We start from the raw sequence: 23,949 nt of genomic DNA, 5'->3' as shown, positions 1-23,949 counted from the left end.
TGAAAATTAAAAATTATATTTTCAATTTAATTGAAAACAAGAAGAAAATAATAATTGAGCAAACCGAAAAGCATTATTTAAAAAAAACAAAAAAAACAAACAAATTATATACATAATGTACAATACTTAAAAATAAGCCAAAAATAAAAATAAATATTGCTATCACGAAGCTGTGATTAATATATCTTGTAATCTTTTGATAATGCTTGGATCAAGTGTAACTAAATCAAAATCAAAAGTTCTTTGTGTAATCACATATTGTCCAGTTTCAGAGACCACTTGTACAACTCTTTGTAATTCAGCATTATCTTCAATTGTCATAATTCTACGTTGCAGATCTTTTAATTGGGTAACGTAATCATCAGAGAGTGGAGGAGGCGGCGATGTTTGATGTTGCTGTTGTTGCTGAGACTGTTGCCTTCGCGTTGATGGCTGTGGTGTTGGTGAGGGTGGACTTGTTACTTCATCATCCTGTTCCTCTTTCGTTTCAACTTTAACCATTTTAGCTGGGCTGGGCTCTTCCTTATCTTTAGCTTTGCGCTTTCTTTTTTTACCTTCCTCTTTTTCACCTTTTGGCTTTTTCTCTTTGCGCTTCTTCTCTTTCTCTTCTTTAACCACAACTGGCTTAAATTCTTCCTCTTTTATTGGAACAGGTATTGGAGGTTGTGGTGGAGGAGGCGGTGGTGGTGACAGAGGTGATAATGCTCTCAACTCTGGTTTCCTTTCAATATCAGATAAATCAGAATCTGTATCGAAATCTTTATCAGCTAATTCTTTTATCAAGAGATTTAATGGTTTTGTCCGCTGCGGTGGCGGGCTAGGTGATTTTGGTGGTGGACTGATTGGTTTTGGTGGAGATTTGTTCATTAATTTCTCCAATTCTTTTTTCTCCTTTTTCTTGCCTCTTTCTTCATTTTTCTTGTGTTTATCCTTCTTCTTATGTCTATGTTTTGGTTTCTCAATATCGTGCACTTTCTCCTTTTCCTTCTCGTGTACTTTTATTTTTTTCCCTTCTTTATCTACTGAATTCCTTTTTGAATGTTCTTTAGTTTTTTCTTTAACCTCTTTTGTTTCTTTTACTGCTTCAATTTTTTTTTCAAGTTTTTCTGCAGGCTTTATCTTTTCAGTATCCTTTTTTTCTGATTCTTTTTCTTTATGTGTATCTTTTTTTTCTTTTTCTTCCCTATTCTTTTTCTCTTTATGCTTTTTCTCACTTTTTACAGTTTCTAGTTTTGATGTATTTAATTTTTCTTTTGATTCATCAGGATTTAATTGTTTTTTATTATTCTCATCTTTTTTTACTTGGTCTTTTGGCTGAGGTAATGGAGAACTTTGTTTTTTACTTAATTTATCTTTACTATTTTCTTTATGCTGTTCTTTATCTTTAGTTTTTTCTTTTTCTTTAATATTAACTCTATCAGTATCTTTATCACGATTTTTAGTTGAATTACTATTGCTACTACTTTCCTTATCTTTTTCTTTATCTTTCTCTTTGTGTGGACTGTGTTTTGGTACTTTTGTAGATTCTTTAACCTGTTAAGCAAACAAAAATTTATAATAAAACAGTATTAAATTATTTACCCAATATGAGTAACACTTTAGTATTCTCATCTCCAGTTGTGCCTACAAAAGAGATAGATATCCAGTGTGGCAAATAAGTCTCGCAACTTCTTTTAGTTGTCATAGAAGTTATTTATTAATAGTTTTAAGAAAACGGTTATATATCTTTTATGAAAACTCACATGTTTATCTTTTCCAACGATTAGCTCACGTCTCCTAAATGATAAATGATCTTAAAGTTAGGGTTTTACCAAATGCTTTGGCCTTAAGATTTATTATAGACCTACGTATGTTATATATGTATCGCTGGCTATAGAATATAGGCGTCCATTAATTAATAATTTGAAGCAGCGGCCAAAGAGTTTGGATTGAAGGTTAACTGTCAGAAATCCAAATATTTGGTTGTAACAAGAAAGAGAAGGGTATTTCGGAACGGCTGAGATGGCTGAGGGACGTGGAGGAAGATATTGAGGCGGTCGGCCTGCAAGATTGGAGAACGGCTGCGAGGGACCGTGAAAGGTGGAAAGCTGTTGTGGCTGAGGTCCAGGCTTTTCATGGGTTGTGATGATCAGGGAGTGTGTATTAATCAATAATATTTATATGTGAGTGTGATGGTTGTTCGGCTAATTGGACTAGATCGAGAACTGTCTAGTTACGCTAAGTTGTCAAAACCATCCTTGATCGCTGAATTACAATTACTGGGAATATATCTTTAATTTTATTCGTCGAAGCACGCATGATTATTGCAGACTTTCATGCAACATTATCACCAGTTTGGTGTTGAAATTTCAACTTCACTTACGTTACCGTCTCACACTACACTTGATGATAAGTGTAAGTCAGTCAATCAGTCATACCGTCAGAGAGATGGTAACGTAAGTGAAGTTGAAATTTCAACAACAAACTGATTATTCTACCTTTGATAATGCATGTAAATCTGAAAACGGCCAGGGATACAAAAAAACAATAACCTTTTATTTTTATAGTATAACCTCACGTCAATATAGTAATTTTTTCGTAAGCAGGGAATCTATCTTAGCTTTCACGGAAAACTCTATTTGCCACAACTCAAATTAGCTGGCTTCAATAAAGGATCACTCTAATAAAGGAAGTTTTAAGGATAAAAAAACAATAGGAGAGACCACAAACAAAAGCGTAAGGTCACAAACCACTATTTTAAAAACTCTTTTGCGCCATCTGGGTCTTCAAAACCTATTTCCTGAAAACTCAAACTTATAAATCTGCACGACCACCACATTTCTTACAAGGGGTTAGTGAAAATAAATAAGTAAACATTTTAATTAAATTCAGTAGAAGCAATTTAGTAAAAGAATAATTAAGATTATTAAATTTGAACTAAAAATATAATACGGCGTAATTAATGGAATAATTATTAACTTTTATAAGAAAATAACTTATAATAAGTAAAGAATATTAATGCAGAGTTGATTAATATCAAAACAGTTACAAATAATATTTATACTTAATAATTCTAAGAAAGATATTAAAATGCGCAAAGATTTAAGAGTATAAAAGATAAGACCTAGCTATAAACATCAATTAATACAGTGGAAGCTGGACGTTATCATTTCCTAAGTAACTGGGTGGGGCGGAATAGGATCTATCTTTTAAAGAGAAAACATTCTGTGGCGGTAATATTTTAAACAATGTAAGTATCAAGAAAATTCTTAAAACTAAAGTATTAATACATTAAAGATTACTAATGCTGTGGCAAATCACAAAAAAAAAAAATTTTTTGTCTTATTTTTTCAAATATTACATATTAATTTCCATTCCTTTAAAAATATATATTACTCACAATTAATTTTTAAAATTGAAACCATACATTAATTTAGTAAAATAAATACACCATAGTTTTTCTGTGTTAAGTGAACAAGAGGATTGTTTTATACATCGATACCTAATATTTTATATATAAAATGTTACGCGAACCACTAACATATAAAAAGTAACAAAAAGAGAACGCTCATTGTTTTACTAAGAATACCGCATAACTGACGCTTGCAAATCCCTCCCTTGAGCTATAATATCCCCTCTTCAGACAGTTAAGTTCACTTGATATCAACATTAACTTATACACCAAGTCTTACTCATAGATCCTTATCATTTAACTGCTTTATTCTGCAAGATTACAGGGAAATCTACAATAGTTACTTAAAACTTTTTCGGTAAAACTAATTTTGGAGTTTTAATAGCAAATTTATTAAATTTCTGACAAACAAAAATAAAAAAAATCTGTCGAAAATAAAAAAAAAAAAGGAGAAGAAATAATCCTAAGTTTTAGTCAAAATCATCAAAAGTACGACTTGTGATAATTTAATTTCCCGTTATTTGCAATTTTCTTAAAATGTATTTTATTAAAAACATACAGTGTAAAAGGTTATTATTATCACTTTCATTTGAAACATTTTCCACAGAAAAAGTGATTTTGAGCTCTTTTCAAGGAAGTGCTTCTCTCTTATTTCAAATTTCAGAAAATTCAACGAATACCAATTACATAATACTGAAATAACTATAACTGACTATAAAACACTTAGAAGAAAGAAACTAGAAAATCTCGCCTTTACTGTACTATACTATCTGTCTGCAGCCAAAGGTAAGTATTCTTTCGTAAAAACAATATTGTCCTTTATCGTACAGTGAATTTTAAGGATGATAAAATTTAAAGGAGGGTAGCTGGATTCAAACCAGAGTTCAAACCAATTGAAGTTATTAATGAAGAACGGTCTTTATTTAAATTTTTTTGTAGCTACAGACGAAAAGCGAGGTTACCAAATATTATTTCAAGCATTTCCAAAACATTTGGAGTATTTCAGAATTGATAATAGTAACGTTTAAAAGATATACTCAAGAAGAATTGAAAAGAATACTTCAGTCTTAAAAATTTCGTATTTTGACAGAAGAACGATTGACTACAATTTTAAAGTATGAGTGATTTTTCCCTACTTTTACCGAGAAATGTTTTTATTGTTTTTCATATCTGACTGACTTCAAACAAAAAGTTTTAAATCGTATATACTGACTGCGTATATACATATATAACAGAACATTACGAAACAAAATTGTGGGTCGTACTTCGGGGTTCTCGCATTAAAACAGAAAACATTATATATACGCGACTTTGTTCTGACGTCCATTATCTGGGATAGTTCAGTATTAATAAATTTGAAAATTTCTTACTATGCTTTGTATGCATTTAAGTGCATAATTCTGTGTGTCATCCATATTTTTTAAGAGAGGGACTTTAGGAAGAACTGGTAAAATATTTAGTTTTACCTTATAATCATTGACAATTTTTTTAACATAAACTTCTTCTAATTCTTGTTTTTCTGTTTAAAAATTGCCCTGCCATCAATTCAAAGTACACCTCAATAATCATTTCAGAATAATTAAATAAAATGTTAAGAAAATAATAAAATAAGACTATTAATACTAAAGTTGCATGCAGCTCGTAATTTAAAAGAAGTAATTCTTATTATAAAAATTAATTAATAATATATTAAATTTGTAGAAATACTTTTAAATTATCAATTTGAAAAGGGAAAGATACGATAATTTAAATCTAGAGAAGTATTATTAAAATGTACTAGTTTTAATAATGTAATCAATTTCTATTTTTTGTGAGCCTGTCAAAAATTGAAAATGTAGTTTGACAATCTTGGATATCGTTGATTTTTATCTGTCACAGTCGCAGATTTTGTTTTGTTCTTTCTTATTTCTGATCAGCTTCGGATTTTCATCCACTACCAGATGATCATTTATTAGTTTAGTATAACAAATTTTGACTTTCATTAATTAGTACTGGTCTGAGATACCAGTGGAAGTCAAATTCTATCTACAGATAAATCAACTTCTTATTACGGATGAAATTCCAAAATGGTAAGAAAAACAAGCTTGATAAATGTGTAAAATCAAGGCCCTAAAATATTATTAAGTGAAACCTCGAATTTTTGTTGCACAAAAACATTTAACGGATTATGACATTTTAGGCTTACCTGTTTTTCATGTTTATCTGACGAACTTGAGGGCGGCCTAGAAGGAGGCTTAGTCGGATTAGGCGAATGTTTAACAGTCTTGATAGGTGGCCCAAATAGTGCCGCAAACGAATTGCTAACTTTGGAATCCTCAGATTTGAGACTTTCCTAAAAAATTAGTAATATAATACCAATGATCTTTTAGATACAGATCTTTGCTTATTCAACAAGTGATTTAAACAAAAAGAACTTCCTCAGCAGTACAGTTAAAAGATTGGTTTACCTTTGGTTTATGTTTCTTTGGCTGCTGTTCTCCATTATTGTTGTTAACTTTTGGTTTTGTTGGATGAGGTGATGAAGATAATTTAGAATCTTCTAGATGGCTGTTTGAGACATTATTATTATGGGGAGTTTTTTCAGGAACTGTACTAACACCTTCATTTCCAACGCCGATCTGAAAATAATAAAATAAAAATAAATATTTAAGAAAAGCCATCATTTAAAAATACTAAGGTAGATGTTAATTTATTAACCTATAAAGTAAGAAAATTTTCAGAATCCTACTTACCCCTCCACCTCTAATCAATCTGCGGCGAAAGTCTTCAGCCGGATTGGAAAAATCAGCCTTTTCTCTAACCACATTAGAAATACGAGGCCCGCTATTTTGTAACGTCAAGTCGTAATAAAATCTAACTTTTCTATTTTCATCTTTTGTTTTCAGATAAATATCGATTGGCAAATTAAAACCAGCATAACCTGATTCTTTAACAGTATAAGGCGGCTGCTTGATTGCTAAGACAGAGGAAAAATATAATTACTATCAACAACGAAAATAATAACAATAATAATGTAAAAGGGGAAGGGATTAGCTATGAGGTTAGCATACTGGACTCCCACGCGGAGGTCCCGGGTTCGAATCCAGCAGCTGACCCTTAGATTTTCTCTTCCTAGGAGCTTCTTACAGCTCACTGTCCGGTGATGGACAGTGTTGTCTGTAACGAGAGAACACTGTCCGGAGGCCGGCAGTGCACTGGAAAAAGCTCCGGGCGCTAATAACCTCAGCTGTTGATGCGCCAAAAAAAAAAAAAAAATAATAATGTAAAAGAGTCAGGATTAGCTCAGTGGTTAGTTTACTGGATTCCCCATAAAGACACATTTAAATATGTTCAGTTAGCGATGCAACAATTGATATGTACACATTTTTTAGAGGGAGTTTGGAAGTATAATTAAAAATTACCACATTGTTATACATACATTAAAAGAAGGAATTCGATTCGAACTTGCATATTGCTCTTAGATTAACTTTAAGTTCAACGTAAAAAAGTGTATTTTCTAGCGACTAACTTGCATCAATGGAACAGAACAACATAATGTACGTAACCGGATGCCAGCAGAACAGGTTACCGATGAGAGTGGCTAATAGAGAAAGATGCATGTATTCTCGACTTACTAACACATAATGAGACGTCGCTAACTCAAGAAATGTTGGCGCTCTTTTTTCGTTGACAATGATATTCCAATACTATAGCACTCAAAGCATGAAAACTGATAAAATTCAAAAATATGCGGAACTCGACGAGGAAATGATGGGTATGTAGAACCTATAAAGTGCAAACACTTTCTCATTAATAATGACCACAATGTTAAAGAAAACAATAATAAAAACCATTCTTGTAAATATTATGTGGTAAAGCCACTGTAGTGGAGATTTTCTAGTTACAAAACCTGACTGATTATTAATGACTACTTGGAGATTGTTAATTAATTTGTAATTTTTTTTTTTTCCTTTTCCTAATTGAACCAGTTTGCACTAATATTGGGACAAAGAAAAGATACCCGAGTGAATACTACCAAAGAGCTTTCTTGTCATTTAAAAATAAGCATAGACAGTGCAATTTTTACAGAATGTTTGCCTCTAAAAATTACAAGAAAAATTCATTACGGTACCATCAGTCTTCATCAGAAGTGGTGAACTACGTTCGGTCAAACACGCTTTTATTTTATTTTTTTAATTTAAAGGCATCAGGATCATTTAATTTAATTTCTCTCCAAAACAAAGGATAGATATTAAAAATGTGCCACTAGTTTCAAATTTACAGTCAATATCTTCTAAAAAAATCAAAGTCCTTCAAATTTGAACAAGCAAAACAAGCTTCTGAAGCTTGAAAATAATATTTAAAGTATTCTTCAAATGAAAGAATATTTGTCATAAAATTTAAAAATTGCGTTAACAGAAATAAGTCATAGAATTCCTTGATAGATTAAAAAATAATCAAAGCGATAGAAACTCACAGAAAAAGCAATCTTCCACTTATTCTCTTTCATTTACCTGCGATCCTTAGCAAAGGCATAACCTTTTTATTTTTAACTTTCAGATAAAAATCTGCCAATTTTCTATTTAAAAATGCGCAGGATAAAATCGTAAGAATCATTTCCCTTTCAGTAGTTCTTTAGCTACATGTACTTCTGAAGAGAAATCAAAAAGGGATTCCTTTTTTAAATATTACTTTTCTATAAAAAGATTCGAACCCCTCTTAACAAAGAAAGTAAGGAACTACAACCATTGTGACTGTATAAAAAGCAATCATCTAAAGCTTTTCTGAATAAATGAATATGCTACAAAAAAATAATTAAATAAATAAAATAAAATAAACTACAAGTAATTACTTCTTTTTGGTTTAGGAAATGTATCGTGGAGTTGAAATACTACTTTCTCAACAAAGTGATGAATGTCGGCATTGTCGGCCCCACGTACAAATACCTCCCAATCATGAGTGAATCCCTCTGGTGTACGTTTGTTTCTTATAACTGCTTCATGTCCTATTTCAAATTGTACTCGCACACACTACAACAGATAAATCAAAAAAGAATTAAGAATATTAAAATTTATTGTCACGGTCAATTAATTTCATGTTTAAATTTACTAACTCTCATGAATAAAATGGAAGAATAAAGGATCGGAATAAAAATCAACTTGTATCCTGAGTCCGTGATTGACACACTTATATTTTACCTACATTTTAGTAATAATTTACAGATTCAATAACCTACATGAATGGTTATCTTACATATGATTTATCCATATTTCTTTAATTATTCTTTTATGTATCTGCAGACCCAAATGCGATTCATCATGAAGACAATCCAACCTTCCATCGTTTTGATCACTTTAAGAGCGAAACTAACTATACATAAAATAACAATTCAAATACGACACACTGATTGGCTTGTGGAACTAAAGCATTCATTACAAAAACAAATGGTATAAAACCAGTTTAGTTTTGCCTGAGGCAATTTGTTATTCGATTAAAAAAACCATGGCGCAAAAATCCAACTTACCGAATACGCCATATCCTATACTGAATGGATATGTTTCCTCATAATTGTAAGATGTCCGCGATATTTTAATGCAATTTCTTTTTAAATTGTAATGAGGAAGGGAAATTGTGAACCCTAAGAGGCCAGCAGCTAACTACCATTTTGATAAAAATAGTTTATTTGGGAAGGTATCACCTGTTTACCGTCGCCATGTTTACTACAAGCACTGCTGTCAACCTAATAAAAAGAAAACAATTGAAAATACGAGGGAACTCAAACGACCTACCGGTCCGGTAGGGTAACCAGTTTATACCTTCACAATGAAGTACGAAATGTAGTCACTGCACAGGAGGTTATGTTTTCTGAATAAGTATTATGGCTAGCAGGAGTTTAATAAGCTTTCGTTTTGTATCGAAAATTTGCACCTACAATGGAATATCAACAAATCTTTTGGCAGTTAATAACCCCAATTTTGTAAAAGTTTTAAGTAACCCATCATCATCTTTTATTTACAAGCGAACATTTGGTAAGTTATTCGTTCAAATCGTTCCATTGTTGAAAAATAATTAGTTTATTAATGCATTTTGTAGTTACTTTTTTAAATTACTAGCGAGTAAAGTGCAATGGCCGGAAATAAGATCATCAATGGGAGGTATATATGATAAGCCACCACCAGAGGAAGATAAAAATCAAAAAAGTAGAGAAGAATACTGGAAAAAAATGAAAATTCTCTCAATAGCATTTGGAGGAATGGTTGCTTTTTGTGGCGGTGCTGCAGCTTATGCATTAGGTGTGCTATTTTAAAACTAGATTGTACTTTTAATTCAACGTGTACACCTTTTCCATTAATTCTGACATGGGTTCACGTTTTACTTCTCAGGACGTCCTCTTGTTGATGAGAACGGCAAAATAGTTGAAGATGAATTTAGTCATTTACCTGCGATACAACAGTTTTTTCGGAGGATGATATCACAAATAGAATATTACAATAAGGTCTGTTTCAAGGATTAAAATCTTTACTAAGGATATTTTGGAAATTAACTGTTTTGAAATCATTGATATTTTTTCTAGATGATAAAGGAACCCTCTAGAGATAAATTGTTGCCTGATCCATTGACTTACCCATATATACAGCCACCTTATACATTGGTACTTGAAATGACGGACCTTCTAGTACATCCTGAATGGACTGTAAGATGTCACTTAATGTTACAAACAATAAATTTAATTGTTGATTATTCACATGTTAAAAAGGAATATTAATTTAATCTTCGGCGTTTATAAAATTATTTTATTTGATTAATTCATCGTCGGAAAAATTAAATTGAATACAATGTTAGTATTTGTATTATTATAGTACCAGACGGGATGGAGATTCAAGAAAAGACCTGGTGTTGATAAATTCTTGGAACAAGTAGGCCCACCAACGTTTGAGATTGTGGTGTACACTGCTGAACAAGGCATGGTTAGTAGAGATGGGAGATTTCATCGCTTTTAAATCCTTGTACTTTTATTGTTAGTTTTCTCTTAAGGCTTTTAAATCAGCATGTTATTTAGTATTGCAGACCTAACTACTTTTCAATCAATAATTTTTTATTGAATCTTTCACATCATCTTTACAGGCAACTTGTCAAAACTTACCCTCCCCATGATATTCTGCGACCCTAGTTCTCCAAGGTATTTAGGAATAGGAATACTAGAGAATCCTTCCCCAGGGTTTCTAGGAAGAGAGGAAAGCGTCTGGCGCCTCGGATACTCCGTTTTTGACTCTTCTGTTGCAGCTGCTCTTATAATAGTTTATTGTTATTTTTGAGCCTCATCATGTGAACATTTACTTTTGAGAGTAACTTTTCCGGAAACAAATGTATTTTGAAGTTTCGAGGTGGCAAGTGGTTTTGAAGTCTTGCTTACCATGCAGTAAAAATTTTGAATTAAAAGTCATACCTTTAACAGAAAGTGTAAAATCAGTAAGAGAAAGTGATTTCACTTTTAGTTTTGTTAATTTTCAGACTGTTTTTCCCATACTGGACTCCTTAGATCCAAATGGTTATATAATGTATCGATTGGTCAGAGATGCTACTGATTTTATTGATGGCCATCATGTAAAGAATCTTGATTGTTTAAATCGAGATTTAAAAAAGGTAACTTTGTTTTAATACGTGATTTTATGAGTATTTTTTACCCTTTTGAGTTGATTAGTTTGTAATTATTATTATTATTTTTTTAAAAGGTCATCGTAGTTGATTGGAATTCTAATTCAGTAAAGTTACATAGAAACAACACATTTCTTATACCTCGATGGAAAGGAAACGACGACGATACCACTCTGGTTGATTTAGCTGCTTTTCTACGAAGTGAGTATTCATAGTAATTGTAAAGTTTATCGCATGATTCACTGTAAAACAAGTCGAATAATAATTTAGATTGATATTCATTCAACAATATTTACAAATTGTAAATTTAATATTAGTTCTTCCTACTGATCGTGTTACGAATATGCCTCTTTAATAGATCTTTTTGTTCTTCGTCCCTAAACCTAATTATATAGTTACATCTATGAAGTTCTTTTCAGGAATGGTATAAAGGGTGCCGATGATGTTCGGCAGGTATACCCGCGGGTTCTAAAATACCTTGAGAAATGGGTAGTCCCTTAGTTCCATAAATGAGCACCGAAGATATTAATTTTTTTATTTTAAGCTACAAAATGGTGTTTTTTTAAACAAAGTTCAATATGTTTTTGGTTAATATCATCCTCCTCTTGGTTTGTTTCTTTAACTTAAACTTTTTATTCGTCTGTTAATCAACTTCTGAATAATATCAATAGAGTCTTGGACATTAAGGATGAGTTATGAATTATTTAAAGTTGTACATTTTTTTTTAAAGAAACCTGTTTAAGTGCATAGGTTGTGTGAGTACTTATTAAAGCATCTCTGCATTAAAGAATCGGAAAGCATTGTAATTAATAAGCTTATAAAAAATAGCTTTTTGATTTTTTTTTTTTTTCAGCTATCGCTGCTAACAATGTAGAAGATGTAAGAGACGTTCTAGTTTATTATAGGCAGTTTGATAACCCAGTAGAAGCATTCAGAGAAAATCAGCGGAAACTTTTGGTAAGCATATAATTATTGTAGCATTTTTTTATTTGTTTGGTGTATCCTATCAATTAGGCACTGTAGGATTTAATTAGATAATGAATTTACATAATATATTTCAATGTTTTATATTGTTTGCAAATAGTAAGGCTTATCTTTATTTGCAGGAACAAATGGAAGAAAAAGAAAAATTTGAACAACAAAAAAGGCAGAATCCATCATTGGCATCAAGATGGCCTAATCACTTTTTAAAGAGATAGTTATGTACATAAATTGCTTCAAATATTGAAACTGAAAAAGATTTCGTGCAATTACAGGACCAAAATCTGTCTAAGAAGCATGAGTTACCTGTTTAAGTGCATAGTGCAATCAAACTCCATAATTTGTTTTTGTATTTGTTTTGTAAATTATGTACATCAATTTTTGATTTGTATAAATTTTTTTCCACTATAGAATTATTTTTTAAAATTGATGAAATTAAATTGAGCATTAGTAATTTGTTTTCTTTTTATAATTTTCAAGTAAATTTTTCGTATGTAATAAATAAATAAATAAAATGAGTTTAATCTTAAACTTATGTAATGTAACAGTTCAACAGGATATTTTTCAATGTTATTCAACTTACAGTTTTTGGAATTTTCATTTGTTTTTCCCCAAATTTTGTGTTTCTTTCCTTTCTTGCCATTCATAGATGATTTACTTGACAGGAGCTGAGGAAAGAGTTGTTGAAATTTTTGTAATATATTTTCATGAGTTTTTTTTTATTGTAATGCCACTTATGAAAACGATTATTAGCTACTCATTTTATTTATCGTGACAAAAGCTAATATCTCTCAGCAATATTGAAAATTCTTGAAACTCTTTATCACTAAAATTTTTTGGAGATTATCCCACTTTTATAGAAGGAAGCTGATGTAAAATGTGAGATAATTACTCAATTTCGAGTGCTAGAAATGAGCCTGTATGGAAAAAATCATTTAAGGGTGGGAACCAGATTAGGGCAAATTAAGAGCAATCAGCTACCAAAACATACATACTAATGAAGTTCTTTAGGAACTTCAAAGTCAAAACCCTTGATAGCCTGTGAAGGAAAATTATTATTTACAGAAGCTGTTCCTAATAAGTGAATAAGTTAAGAAGCTTTATTACTGGATGGTTAAATAAAATATAAATATTTATTTTCCTATATGCTCCTTTTACCCAATGAAAATTTCTAACAATTTTTTAGAAAAATTATTAGATATGAAAAGAAGTGAACTAGATTTTATTAGGTTTTACTCATTAAACTTTAATATAGTTTTGTTGTTTGTTTTCTTTTGGTACAAAAAATAGTAAACTTACCTTAAATAAAACAAATATTACAAACGTACAAATTGTGGGTGATGCTATTTTTTGTTTTCTTTCTTAATTTTAATTTTTTTTTTTTGCAACACTAAAATGATGAAGCACTCTTCTTTCAATTTCTATAATAAATAAATTCCATTCCTCACTATTATATGTAAATAAATTTGGAGACACATTTTACTATCGGTAGCATATACCGTTCAGAAAGGTTTAACATTTATAAATCACTTTGTTTGTGAAAATACAATATTATATACATCTCGATAATGATTAACAAAATGAACTTCTAACCCTTCTGTAATATACTTAGGTAAATCATTGAAGTCTTTTTTATTTTCCTCAGGTAAAATTATACAATTCACTCCAACTCTTTTAGCCTGCAACAGAAATTATTCTGAAAATTTTGGAATGTTTTGAGAGACTAAACTAAAATTCATTTTAGAAATTTCAGTTATACATTTTATATTAAAAAAAAAATCAATAAAATCGATTCACCAAAGCTGTAATGGAACTTGCACAAATTTTTACACAATCTAGAAAATCCAGATTCTGAAACTGGAACCAACCACTCAGAACCAGTGGTTGCGTTATGTATGAAACAAATATGGAGGCTTAATAGGCAAGTATTTCGCCTAAAACTATTCAGATACAATCTAGAAGAATGTAAGAATAACAGGCGACGTTTTAAATTATCTTGGATTTTATAAGTCACAGCACGCATGCCTATTGCATCCCTGACCGGTTTCGAACTTTCAGCCATCTCTAGAGGTAGATTTTAATCAGGTTTGTGAAGAGATTTCGACTTCACTTACGTTACTGAACTCGCACTACACTTACTGTAAGAGTGACCTTTGTCTAAGAGATTTGTTACGTAGTGAATATTATGCTGTAAGGTTTACCTTGGATAAAATTCACTATTATTTTGGTTTTATTTAATTTGTGAATGTTGCAATTTATAAAGTTGGTTTAATTAAGTTCTTTGATGTCCATTTGTACTGTTGAATTTTGAACTTTAGTCCTTATTTGGTTGTAATAGTAAATACACTGTTAAGATAAATGTTGACGAAATGTGATTGTCTTTAAGTATATTAAGGAGAATGTCTTTTTTATGCTATATTTTGGTACGTGACTTATTTAGTATACTATGTGTAATTGAAATCATATTTCTGAAATATAAATTTCAATATTTTTACGCTAATCAAATCAGAGATTCTAAAACAAATTAGATTTTTAATGAAGTGATGTTGCATTCACCAAATGTATTAATTAATAATAATAACAGATGAATGTGAGCTTACCGCTATAGTTTTCTCTTTAATACCGCCAACAGGAATAATTTTACCATTTAGAGATACTTCACCAGTCATAGCAACATTTTGCCTAATGGGTTTATTTTTGGCAAGAGAAAGGAGAGCAGTTACTATTGTAGCGCCAGCACTGGGACCATCCTTTGGTGTAGAACCCTGAAATTAGAAGGTTAATAATTACTTATCTTTTGTTTTTGTTTTTTTGCACCATTTAAACTGAGGAGTTACGTGTTTCAAACCAACGAGAGTACAGCTGCAGAAATGGTAAGTAAATCTGCTGGTTTATAAGAAAATAATGAAAATTTTAGATAGTGAGTTGAAGTACGATGATATTGAATTATTGTCGATTATTAAGACAAAATACAGTTTTCGCTATAATTAATTGTAAATTAAATCAAATTTTGAAAGATGCCATATTGTTGATATACCTCTGGAACATGGAGATGTATGTGATTTTGTAAAAGAAATCGATTTTCTGGTTCTTCTAGTTTAAGATGATTTCTGGCAACAGTTAACGCAATACGAGCTGATTCTTTCATTACATCCCCAAGATGACCTGTTAATTCTAAAGAACCTTCACTTTTATCAGATGTGACTAGCTCAGCTGGAAATTTACGCAATGCAGTTTCAATGAATAGTGTTGAACCACCTAAAAAATAAAAATAAAAAGCGAATAGATGATTATAAATAGTGTTGATAAACATTTTTCCAAATATAATTCTGCAAATTTTAAGTAAAATCTATATGAAAAAATTAGCGGAAATTTTAATTTAAGGAAAAAATGAAATTTTGATTTACCCATAGCAGTCCAAGCTAGGCCCATCACAACTCCTGGTGGTGTAACTTCATATAACCTATCATGGGTAAACATGGGTTTGCCTACAAAGTCTTGTAGATTATCTGGAGTCACAACAACTTTTTCAGACTCTTTCTTTACAACTTTAAATGCCACTTTTCGAGTTACCTGAAATGATGAAAAAAATGAGTTGTACTTTTTAAATATTTTTAAATTAATACTAAAAAAAAAAAAAGATTTCGTATAGTTAATATTTACTTTTTCTATATGTTTTTGAAGATTTCTTACACCACTTTCCCGACAATATGCTTTTATTAGAGTGTTAAGAGACTCATCTTTAATGCTGATCTGAAAATAAGGATTATCAAATTTAATTCAAATAAATACGGCACTTGGAATTGAATAAATAATCAGCATACTCACACGACTTTCTCATACTACTAAGTATGTAGTTAGGCTTTCTAGTAAACTATAATTTTTACCAAATAGTAAGTAGTAAATTTTACACAGTACATTCCAATTTAACTATTTTAAATAAAATCTAATCAGCATACTCACACGACTTTCTCATACTACTAAGTATGTAGTTAGGCTTTCTAGTAAACTATAATTTTTACCAAATAGTAAGTAGTAAATTTTACACAGTACATTCCAATGTAACTAATTTAAATAAAATCTAATCAGCATACTCACACGACTTTCTAATAACACTAAGTTTGTGGGAAGGTTTTCTAGTAAACTATAATTTTTACCAAATAGTAGTAACTTTAAATTTCCCAGTACATTTCACTTTAACTATTTTAAATAAAATCTAATGAGAACATCCATCTTTTTAAAAAAGCAATGCACGAATAGTTTAATAACCTTAACTCTAATCAAAGTTAATCTGTTCGTACGTTCCTATATAACTGAAATTAGGAACTTTAGTATGAATTTAATGTTGGGCAAAGCTGATTTGTGTAATTTTTGTTATTTAATCAATTCAACCTTTTAAACTTTTAGTAAATAACTTTTTAAACAGTAAGTTTGTGTTAAGGAGATATATGTTTAGTTTAATAAAATCATTTTTGGAAACCGATAGTATTAGTAACATAGAGTAAAGTTGCTCTTCCTTCAAATTTGGTTTATTGATTAAATATTAAATATATGTTAATTCATTACATTAAAATGAAATAGCTCTTCAGAGAGAAGTCTAACCCTCCTCTCAAGAAAGTGCCTCAATGGATTTTTTTCAGAAAAATGTTTCAACTGAAGTTATTGGGCTTAAATTTAAAGACAAATCTTAAGAGCTGCTTAGAGAAAATAAAAAAACTGAATAGAATAAAACGGCTTCTTCTAGCACAGTTACAATATTTCTTCTTAAGTGGACTCAGAAAAAAGATGAAAAGGAAACCAAAGTACTAAACATAATTTTTAATATACAAGAGCGAAATGTAACCTGTTGGTTTGTTAGTCCTGATTCCTTCATAGCTTGCGGCAAAAGATATTGTTTAGCAATAGCAAGTTTCTCTTCAGCTACATAACCTGATACATCAATCATTTCCATTCTGTCTCTGAGTGGTTCAGGTATTGTGTCAACAACATTTGCCGTGCATATAAACAAAACCTATTAAAAAAAAATATATATTATTATTTTGTTCTGCTTTGAATTTTTCCAGTAAATCTTTGGTTTTTATTTTTACTACTAACTACCTTAGATAAATCAACTGGTACATCTAAATAGTGGTCAAGAAAGTTTGCATTTTGCTCAGGGTCTAACATTTCCAACAAAGCTGATGCAGGATCACCTTGGAACCCTCTAAAAACACGATAAAAATATCTGTAATATACATACATGCAATACAAATGATGTGAAGAAAAAAATTAAAAGAATTATTTGTAATATTGACGTTTGTAAGTATAATAAAAAAATGTAAGGGAAGGGATTAGCTATGAGGTTAGCATACTGGACTCCCACGCGGAGGTCCCGGGTTCGAATCCAGTAGCTGACCCTTAGATTTTCTCTTCCTAGGAGCTTCTTACAGTTCACTGTCCGGTGATGGACAGTGTTGTCTGTAACGTGAGAATACTGTCCGGAGGCCGGTAGTACACTGGAAAAAGCTCCGGGCGCTTTAAATAAATAAATAAATAAATGAATGTAGTCACTGGAGAAAACAAAAAAAAAAAAAAATTCTAAGAATGGAAGAATTCTATGGAATAAATTTATATTGGTTTTAGTGACTGTAAAAATTTTATATTAAGGATTCAAACTGGTGAAGAATCGGACCATAAACCGATTCCTCGCCAATTTGAATCCTTAATATTCTATGGAATACTTTTTCAAATTAATATTAACCCCATCATATGGAGGAATCCCCATACTAGACTGAAAAGACAAGAAACTAACCAACGCTACAAAAATTCTCGCCAGACTACTTGATAAACAATCTAAACTCAACCTACAAAACAAAAGACTCTTATACCTGTTGTTACTGCGACCTATTTGGTCATACGGCTTTGAAGTATGGGGATCGACTAAACGTTCCAATTCTTTACGCATTCAGACTTTACAATCAAAAATACTACGAGAACTTCTTAACGCTCCATTCTTTATTTCTAACCTCACCATTCATCTCACCTCACCTTAACATCCCTTTCATTAACGACCTTACTAAAACTCGTTTCTTAAAATTTCATTTCTTTACAGGAGCTCATCCTAATCCTTTAACTGAACACTTATCTTCTTCCACATTACCAGGTAATCCTCCAAGGAGATTGAAGAGAAGATGGCCCCGCGACCTACTCTCCTCATAACAGTATAATGATCTGTTCACGTTAATGGAGTGTCGCCACTGCGTGCCTTCTCCAATCTCCATTCAAGACATTACATAACATCACATTTGCTGGTCGCAAATTTATAAAAAATAAAAATAAAAAATAATTAACAATTGCTACATTTAACGTACTTGCCAATTTTATCCACTTCATCGATTAAGACAAGTGGATTTTCAGTTTTAGTCTTTTTAAGACACTGGATGACTTTACCAGGCATAGCACCAACATAAGTTCGTCTGTGTCCTTTTATTTCTGCTACATCGGTCATTCCACCAACACTAAACCTAAAATACTAATGCAGTTGATGAAGTTAATGACAACGCTTTGATATAATTTTGATAATTAATTACCTAATAATACACCATTAGAGGAAGGAATAGCTTAGTGATTTGCAATCAGATAATTGAGTGGGTATTTCTTCCGGCGCCAATGACCTCAGATGTTGGCGCGCCTTAAAAGAGAAGTGTATGATCGAAGTTCAGATTTCTTGGATAATTAGTTGGGGATCACGACTGTAATTAAATTTTAATTATCATATTATATCGAGATAATAGAATTTAGCATACTTCTCTGTTCAATGCTCTGGCAATTGATCTAGCTATACTGGTTTTACCAACACCTGGTGGACCGTAAAAACACAAAATTTTTCCTTGTGTTGATCCTTTTAACTGGCTGACAGCAATGAATTCTGCAAAAAATAAAAATATTAGTCACTTTGTTTTGATACCTATTCATAGTCATGGGACATGGGAATGAGTGAAAATTTAATGGAAAAAAGTATTTAAAAAGATAATACACACAAATTTTATGGATAAACCACTTTTAAATAGATTGAAAAGTCGAAAATAATCACCTAAAACTCTTTTCTTAACATCTTCCATACCATAATGGTCCTCATCAAGAATATGAATTGCTTGATTTAAATTTAAATTTTCACTGCTAGTAACACCCCAAGGAAGGGACGTAAGCCAGTCTAGGTAATTTCGTGTAACACTAATAAATTATGATTAAAAAAACAAACATTAGTAATGATTGAATAATTATATGTATGAATTAAAATTTTTTTAAAAAAATGAAAGTACTTAAATTCTGACGAGTGGCTCTCTAAGAAACCGAGTTTATTTAATTCTTCATTTAACACTTCCATCACTGCTTGCGGTACACTTTTATTCTATAATAGATAAACAAAAACAAAATAATGTAATTAAAGAATTGCTGAGTTCTTCTTGCATATGTTTACCAAAATATCATAAATTGAACTTTAAATATAAAGCTCAAATACACGTACTATATGTATTAAGAAAAACAAAATGGTTTCCATAACTTTAGTTTAGTTTTTCCTTTGGGCTCTGAGCAAACAGCCATTATTTAGAGTTTATAAACTCTTTTGAACCACTATATTGTAATTAGTAAGTGCATTAATTACTACATTACTATAATTAAAAAAAAAAAAACACTTCAACATTCCTTGGCCTTAATGTTTTATATTTAACCTTTTACCACTTGACTCTCTAAAGAAACGTTAGGGCTAGATTTCATCGTTCAAGATTTTATCTTACCTTAAATGTAGATGATAAACAAATCTTAGAACACTTTTACTCTTCTTTTATATTATTTTCTAAAGAAATTCTCCCATACATTTTGGGAAACAATAGGTTCAGGAGTGAAGAAATAAAATATAATGTTATAGTTAGGGTTAGTATAATTTAAAACCTTAAAGGTTAGCAAACTGAACACAGAGAACTAGTACCACATACCACGTAACAATTGCAAGTGTGCCATAACACATAATTTTGACTTTATAATTAAATTTAATTTTCCATTTTAATTTGTCAGCAAAATTATTGGCAAACTTATTGATTTCAATATTAACTTTATTATAAAATTTTACCTTGATCCTTTCTCTAAATTTTTCTTCTATAGCATCTTTATCGTCTTTCTCCAATCCTAATTCTTTTTTTATAATCTTTAATTGTTCGTGTAAGATATATTTTCTGTGCTGTTGTTTAACTTTTTCTTCTACTTCACGGCCGATTTTTTGTTGCAATTTACTAAGCTCTAATTCTTTCTTAAGTAACGACAAAGAAAGCATCAATCGTTTAGGAATCTAAAATGGGAACAGACAGTTTTAGAAATATACTCTTGATCATACTTTTAACATATAAACAATTAGGACATACATCCATTTCTTCCATTACTGCTTGCAGTTCAGCAGCTTCTGCTCCAGTCAATGCCGCACCAAGATCTGACAGGTACACAGGATTATCAACAACTCGTTGCCCTTGATGTAACATTTGCTGAAGAGATTCTCTGTATAATGGATTTAAACTTATGATATCTTTAATTGTCTTTATTACTTCTTGAGTGAGGGCCTGAAAATAAATGATTAATTTATTTAAGAATAGATTTGCATTAATGCAAAATAAAAGTATAAATGAATAAACAATATTTTGCGAAGAATTTTTAACGGATTGGTATTTAATGCAGGCTGATAACCAGGTATTCTTACTAACTGGTATACATAACATAACCTCATTGAAATTAATTAGACCACATCTGACCAAATTTGAAACAAGCACTTAAAAATTCCTGTATCCAACGATTAAGTGAAGTCTTAAACCGAATGTAAAGAGAAACGTGCTCTTTTATTTTCCATTTGTAAAGATAAAGAAATTATTACATTAAAATTGCAATTTAGGATATGCTTAATTTAAACCTCCATCAAATAATTATTGAACTGTCATGGAAAAATGACTCTAACACATAAAAACTTAATATTTGCAGAATCATAGCAAGTTTCACAAAAATAACTAGAATATTTTTCGCGAAAAACGCGAAGAAAAAGTAAGAAATGACTCTTAAAAAAATAACATAATAAGGGAAGAGATAAGCTCAGTGGTTAGTACATACTGGATTCCAACGCGGAGGTCCCGGGTTCGAATCCAGCTGCTAGTCCTTAGACTTTCTCTTCCTAGGAGCTTCTTACAGCTTACAGTCCGGTGATGGACAGTGTTGTCTGCAACGAGAGAACACTTTCCGGAGTTAGGTAGTGCACTGAAAAAAGCTCTGGGCGCCAATAACCTCAGATGTTCGCGTGCCTTAAATTAATAAAAAGAAAGGACTTCTGCAGTTTACGATTGCGTAGGAATACAAGTTTTTCGGGTCACCAAAATAATAGGCACTTCCGAAAGATAGCAAAAGTTCAAATATTTTTCGTTTGTGATGGGGAAAAAAGAATATTGAGAAAATGATCTCTTTTTTCATAATTTGTACTTACTCTAAGCACTCAAATGAGTGGTCATTCAAAAATATAGTCAAAAACACTGTCACAACATCAACGGATATGAATTACTGGATCAAAAAGAACTACTTTATCAATCGTACCTTAACTTCTTCAGTAGTTTTAAATTTTTCATGTTGAACATTTTCTACTTCCACCATAACTACTCCCTGAGGTTGGGTTGATGAAGCTCTTTCAGTCCTTGTTTCCTGTGTCTCTGTCTGTTTTTTCCCATCAGAAGCTATGCCTAATTCTTTAAGCTTCCTACTTGTTCTTTTTCTTCTAGTTTCTGCCGGCATGTCAAGAGTTACATCGATGCCATTTTTTAACATTGGAAACTTCAGCTTTAGTACTATGAAAATCCCAAAACACAACCACTAGTATTTCAACATGAATACTTTTTTAAGAATTTAATAATACATGTAAAGCGTCATTTACTAAAGAAGCACTGAAAATAAATTATGAAAAGCTTCCCAGAAACGAATACATTAAAGAATTTAAGGAATCGTGCATAAAATTAGGAAACATGCATGTTAATGTGGATCTTATTTTCTAGTGGCTGGATTCTAGGATGGTAAAACAAATAGAATTAATATTCGCTCTAACCTTGAGGTCCTTCATCCATATCTTTAATTGGTCCTATAATTCTAATCCTTCGATGAGACATAACAACTAAACGCAATCTATCACCAAGATCTTGCATTTCATGTATTTGGCCAAAAGTTCCTACTTTATAAACTTCATCAATACTATCTACAACTTGTTTCTCATTTCTGAAAATGAGTAATTAGTTTGATCGATAAATGTAAATATATACATGAGAAATTGAAATCGATAAAACTTACTCTTCACTCTTTTTTAAAAATATACCAGCATAAGGTTGGTTTAATCTAACTTTTCTTCTAATGATTTCTATAAGAGCCGGGTGCGTTATCTGTAAGAATATTTTAAGGTGGTTAGCATAAGATTCTATTAAGGAAATAACAGAGAAGATTTTGATCGCACGCTTTCACCTCCTGAATTAATTTCCTTATCCATTTTTTTGTGAGACCGACGACTAATTTAAAAAGCTAAAGCTTACAAAATAAGTTAACTTACTTCTATTAATTTAATAAAGCGTGGAAAAACAGGATTTCGGTTGATTGCAATAAGAGGAACTTGGGGCCACACTTCCGGCACTACTACCGAAGCTGGTAAAGTTGTCTGTGGAGTTGGTTCTTCTTCTGGTGGTTCATCGGTAGGTGGCTTACTGCCTCCTTCGTCACCGGGTCCATCGCCAGATTTCTGGGAACTAAGGCTTCTTGAAAAAAGGATATCGTACCTTGAACCAGTAAAAAGTAGTCTTTGTGGAAACAGAGAACTGTTTAAACGCTTTCTAGGAATATGTTTTAACACTGGGTTGTATATTCCTTTGCCAGAAGATTCGAAATATTGATTGGAACTTCTTCGCAAAATATTATGAATCTGTTTGGAATTTGGAGACTTAAAACAAATCTTTTTAAACATAACGAAAAATGATCTAATGCTAACTTATCGCTTTGTAAAATAAGTATAACTACATAGAAGGTTAGAGTAAGGTTATGGAAGGTTAAAAGACTTGTACCCTTCAACTTGAAGAAACCTTGTCAGGGGACCTGATTCAATTCGCCTACACGTGCTGCCATTTAAATTACTGACACTTTAAAATTGTTCCTTAAATAAAAATGCGTTACGTACTTAACCCTAAAAAATGAAAGAGTTTTTAATTATTAAATCTGCTACAAAGTCAAATCAAGAAGTTGACCAGTTTTATTAACTGACCAGTTTTATTAACTGACCAGTTTTATTAACTGACAACTTCGCTATTAAAAACATTAAGGTAATTTTTCAATTTAGCTATTTCACTTTAAGACAGTTAAAGACCAATGTAGAGAAATTCCATCAATAAATCTACATTCATAGCCTATCAATTTCTTCTTAAAAAATAAAAAAGTATTTTTCCAAAAAGAAAATATCAAAAGTAAAATAAAAAAATACAATTTTTCCCCTAAACGTGTTTACAAAAAAAAAGTCCCAAGAAGCGAATGCGAATATTTGGAAACGGCCTATTTCTGGGTAAAGACATCTCAGTTTCTTCCAACTTTTCTTATGCCAAGCTGTTCTCATCTAATTTACGCCACACTCTGCTTCAATTCGTCACCCCATCTCAAATACCGTCTGCCTCTTCTTCTTTTTTGGTTCAGTGGAAGGTATACTGTGGCCTTCACTGTCCACCTATCATTAGTCTAACCTGCCCATTTCCATTTCATTCTTTACAGCCTTATAATGTCTTTTAAACCCGTCATTTTTTTTTACTCTTTATACTTTAACTTGTCCCGCAGGAAAGATTAAAAGTATATCTTTCAATTGCTCTCTGAGTGACTTGAAGATGAGAGGCATTTTTATTTCCAAGGGATAAGGTTAA

The 23,949-nt window shown here is 31.1% G+C and overlaps 3 protein-coding genes across 7 annotated transcripts; 1 reads left to right on the top strand and 2 right to left on the bottom strand.

Annotated features, from left to right (window-relative positions):
* Positions 1-9,091, bottom strand: ear (ENL/AF9-related super elongation complex transcription factor). Of its 3 annotated transcripts, none has more exons than XM_074122506.1 (6): positions 8,895-9,091; positions 8,223-8,400; positions 6,124-6,347; positions 5,839-6,009; positions 5,577-5,723; positions 1-1,533 (listed from the first exon to the last, which is right to left on the bottom strand). In XM_074122506.1, the coding sequence occupies exons 1-6, from the start codon at positions 8,904-8,906 to the stop codon at positions 163-165; spliced, it is 2,103 nt and encodes a 700-aa protein (XP_073978607.1). In that variant the 5' UTR covers positions 8,907-9,091; the 3' UTR covers positions 1-162. The 3 variants fall into 3 exon arrangements, with proteins under 3 accessions (XP_073978607.1, XP_073978606.1, XP_073978608.1); XM_074122505.1 differs by lacking the exon at positions 8,895-9,091 and adding an exon at positions 8,624-8,821; XM_074122507.1 differs by lacking the exon at positions 8,895-9,091 and adding an exon at positions 8,484-8,626.
* A 28-nt stretch (positions 9,092-9,119) lies between these two features.
* ttm50 (tiny tim 50) lies at positions 9,120-12,538 on the top strand. Of its 2 annotated transcripts, none has more exons than XM_074122519.1 (9): positions 9,120-9,399; positions 9,484-9,663; positions 9,754-9,866; positions 9,945-10,064; positions 10,231-10,338; positions 10,883-11,014; positions 11,104-11,227; positions 11,880-11,983; positions 12,133-12,538. In XM_074122519.1, the coding sequence occupies exons 1-9, from the start codon at positions 9,249-9,251 to the stop codon at positions 12,223-12,225; spliced, it is 1,125 nt and encodes a 374-aa protein (XP_073978620.1). In that variant the 5' UTR covers positions 9,120-9,248; the 3' UTR covers positions 12,226-12,538. The 2 variants fall into 2 exon arrangements, with proteins under 2 accessions (XP_073978620.1, XP_073978621.1); XM_074122520.1 differs by having other exon boundaries at positions 9,261-9,399; positions 9,464-9,663.
* Positions 12,539-13,227: 689 nt separating this feature from the next.
* On the bottom strand, positions 13,228-23,105 carry LOC141451253 (lon protease homolog, mitochondrial-like). Of its 2 annotated transcripts, none has more exons than XM_074122503.1 (17): positions 22,605-23,105; positions 22,352-22,440; positions 22,113-22,279; positions 21,611-21,858; positions 20,407-20,598; positions 20,118-20,333; positions 19,309-19,397; positions 19,080-19,219; positions 18,793-18,914; positions 18,358-18,518; positions 17,105-17,210; positions 16,851-17,018; positions 15,671-15,760; positions 15,415-15,580; positions 15,045-15,265; positions 14,608-14,772; positions 13,228-13,686 (listed from the first exon to the last, which is right to left on the bottom strand). In XM_074122503.1, the coding sequence occupies exons 1-17, from the start codon at positions 23,010-23,012 to the stop codon at positions 13,534-13,536; spliced, it is 2,901 nt and encodes a 966-aa protein (XP_073978604.1). In that variant the 5' UTR covers positions 23,013-23,105; the 3' UTR covers positions 13,228-13,533. The 2 variants fall into 2 exon arrangements, with proteins under 2 accessions (XP_073978604.1, XP_073978605.1); XM_074122504.1 differs by having other exon boundaries at positions 21,611-21,795.
* Positions 23,106-23,949: the final 844 nt, after the last annotated feature.

The sequence above is a fragment of the Rhodnius prolixus genome, unplaced genomic scaffold, assembly GCF_049639745.1.
Source record: "Rhodnius prolixus isolate KJV_2025 unplaced genomic scaffold, Rpr scaffold_8, whole genome shotgun sequence".
NCBI lineage: Eukaryota > Metazoa > Arthropoda > Insecta > Hemiptera > Reduviidae > Rhodnius > Rhodnius prolixus.
The sequence above is the reverse complement of the archived record's forward strand: the minus strand, read 5'-3'. Positions and strand labels throughout refer to the sequence as shown.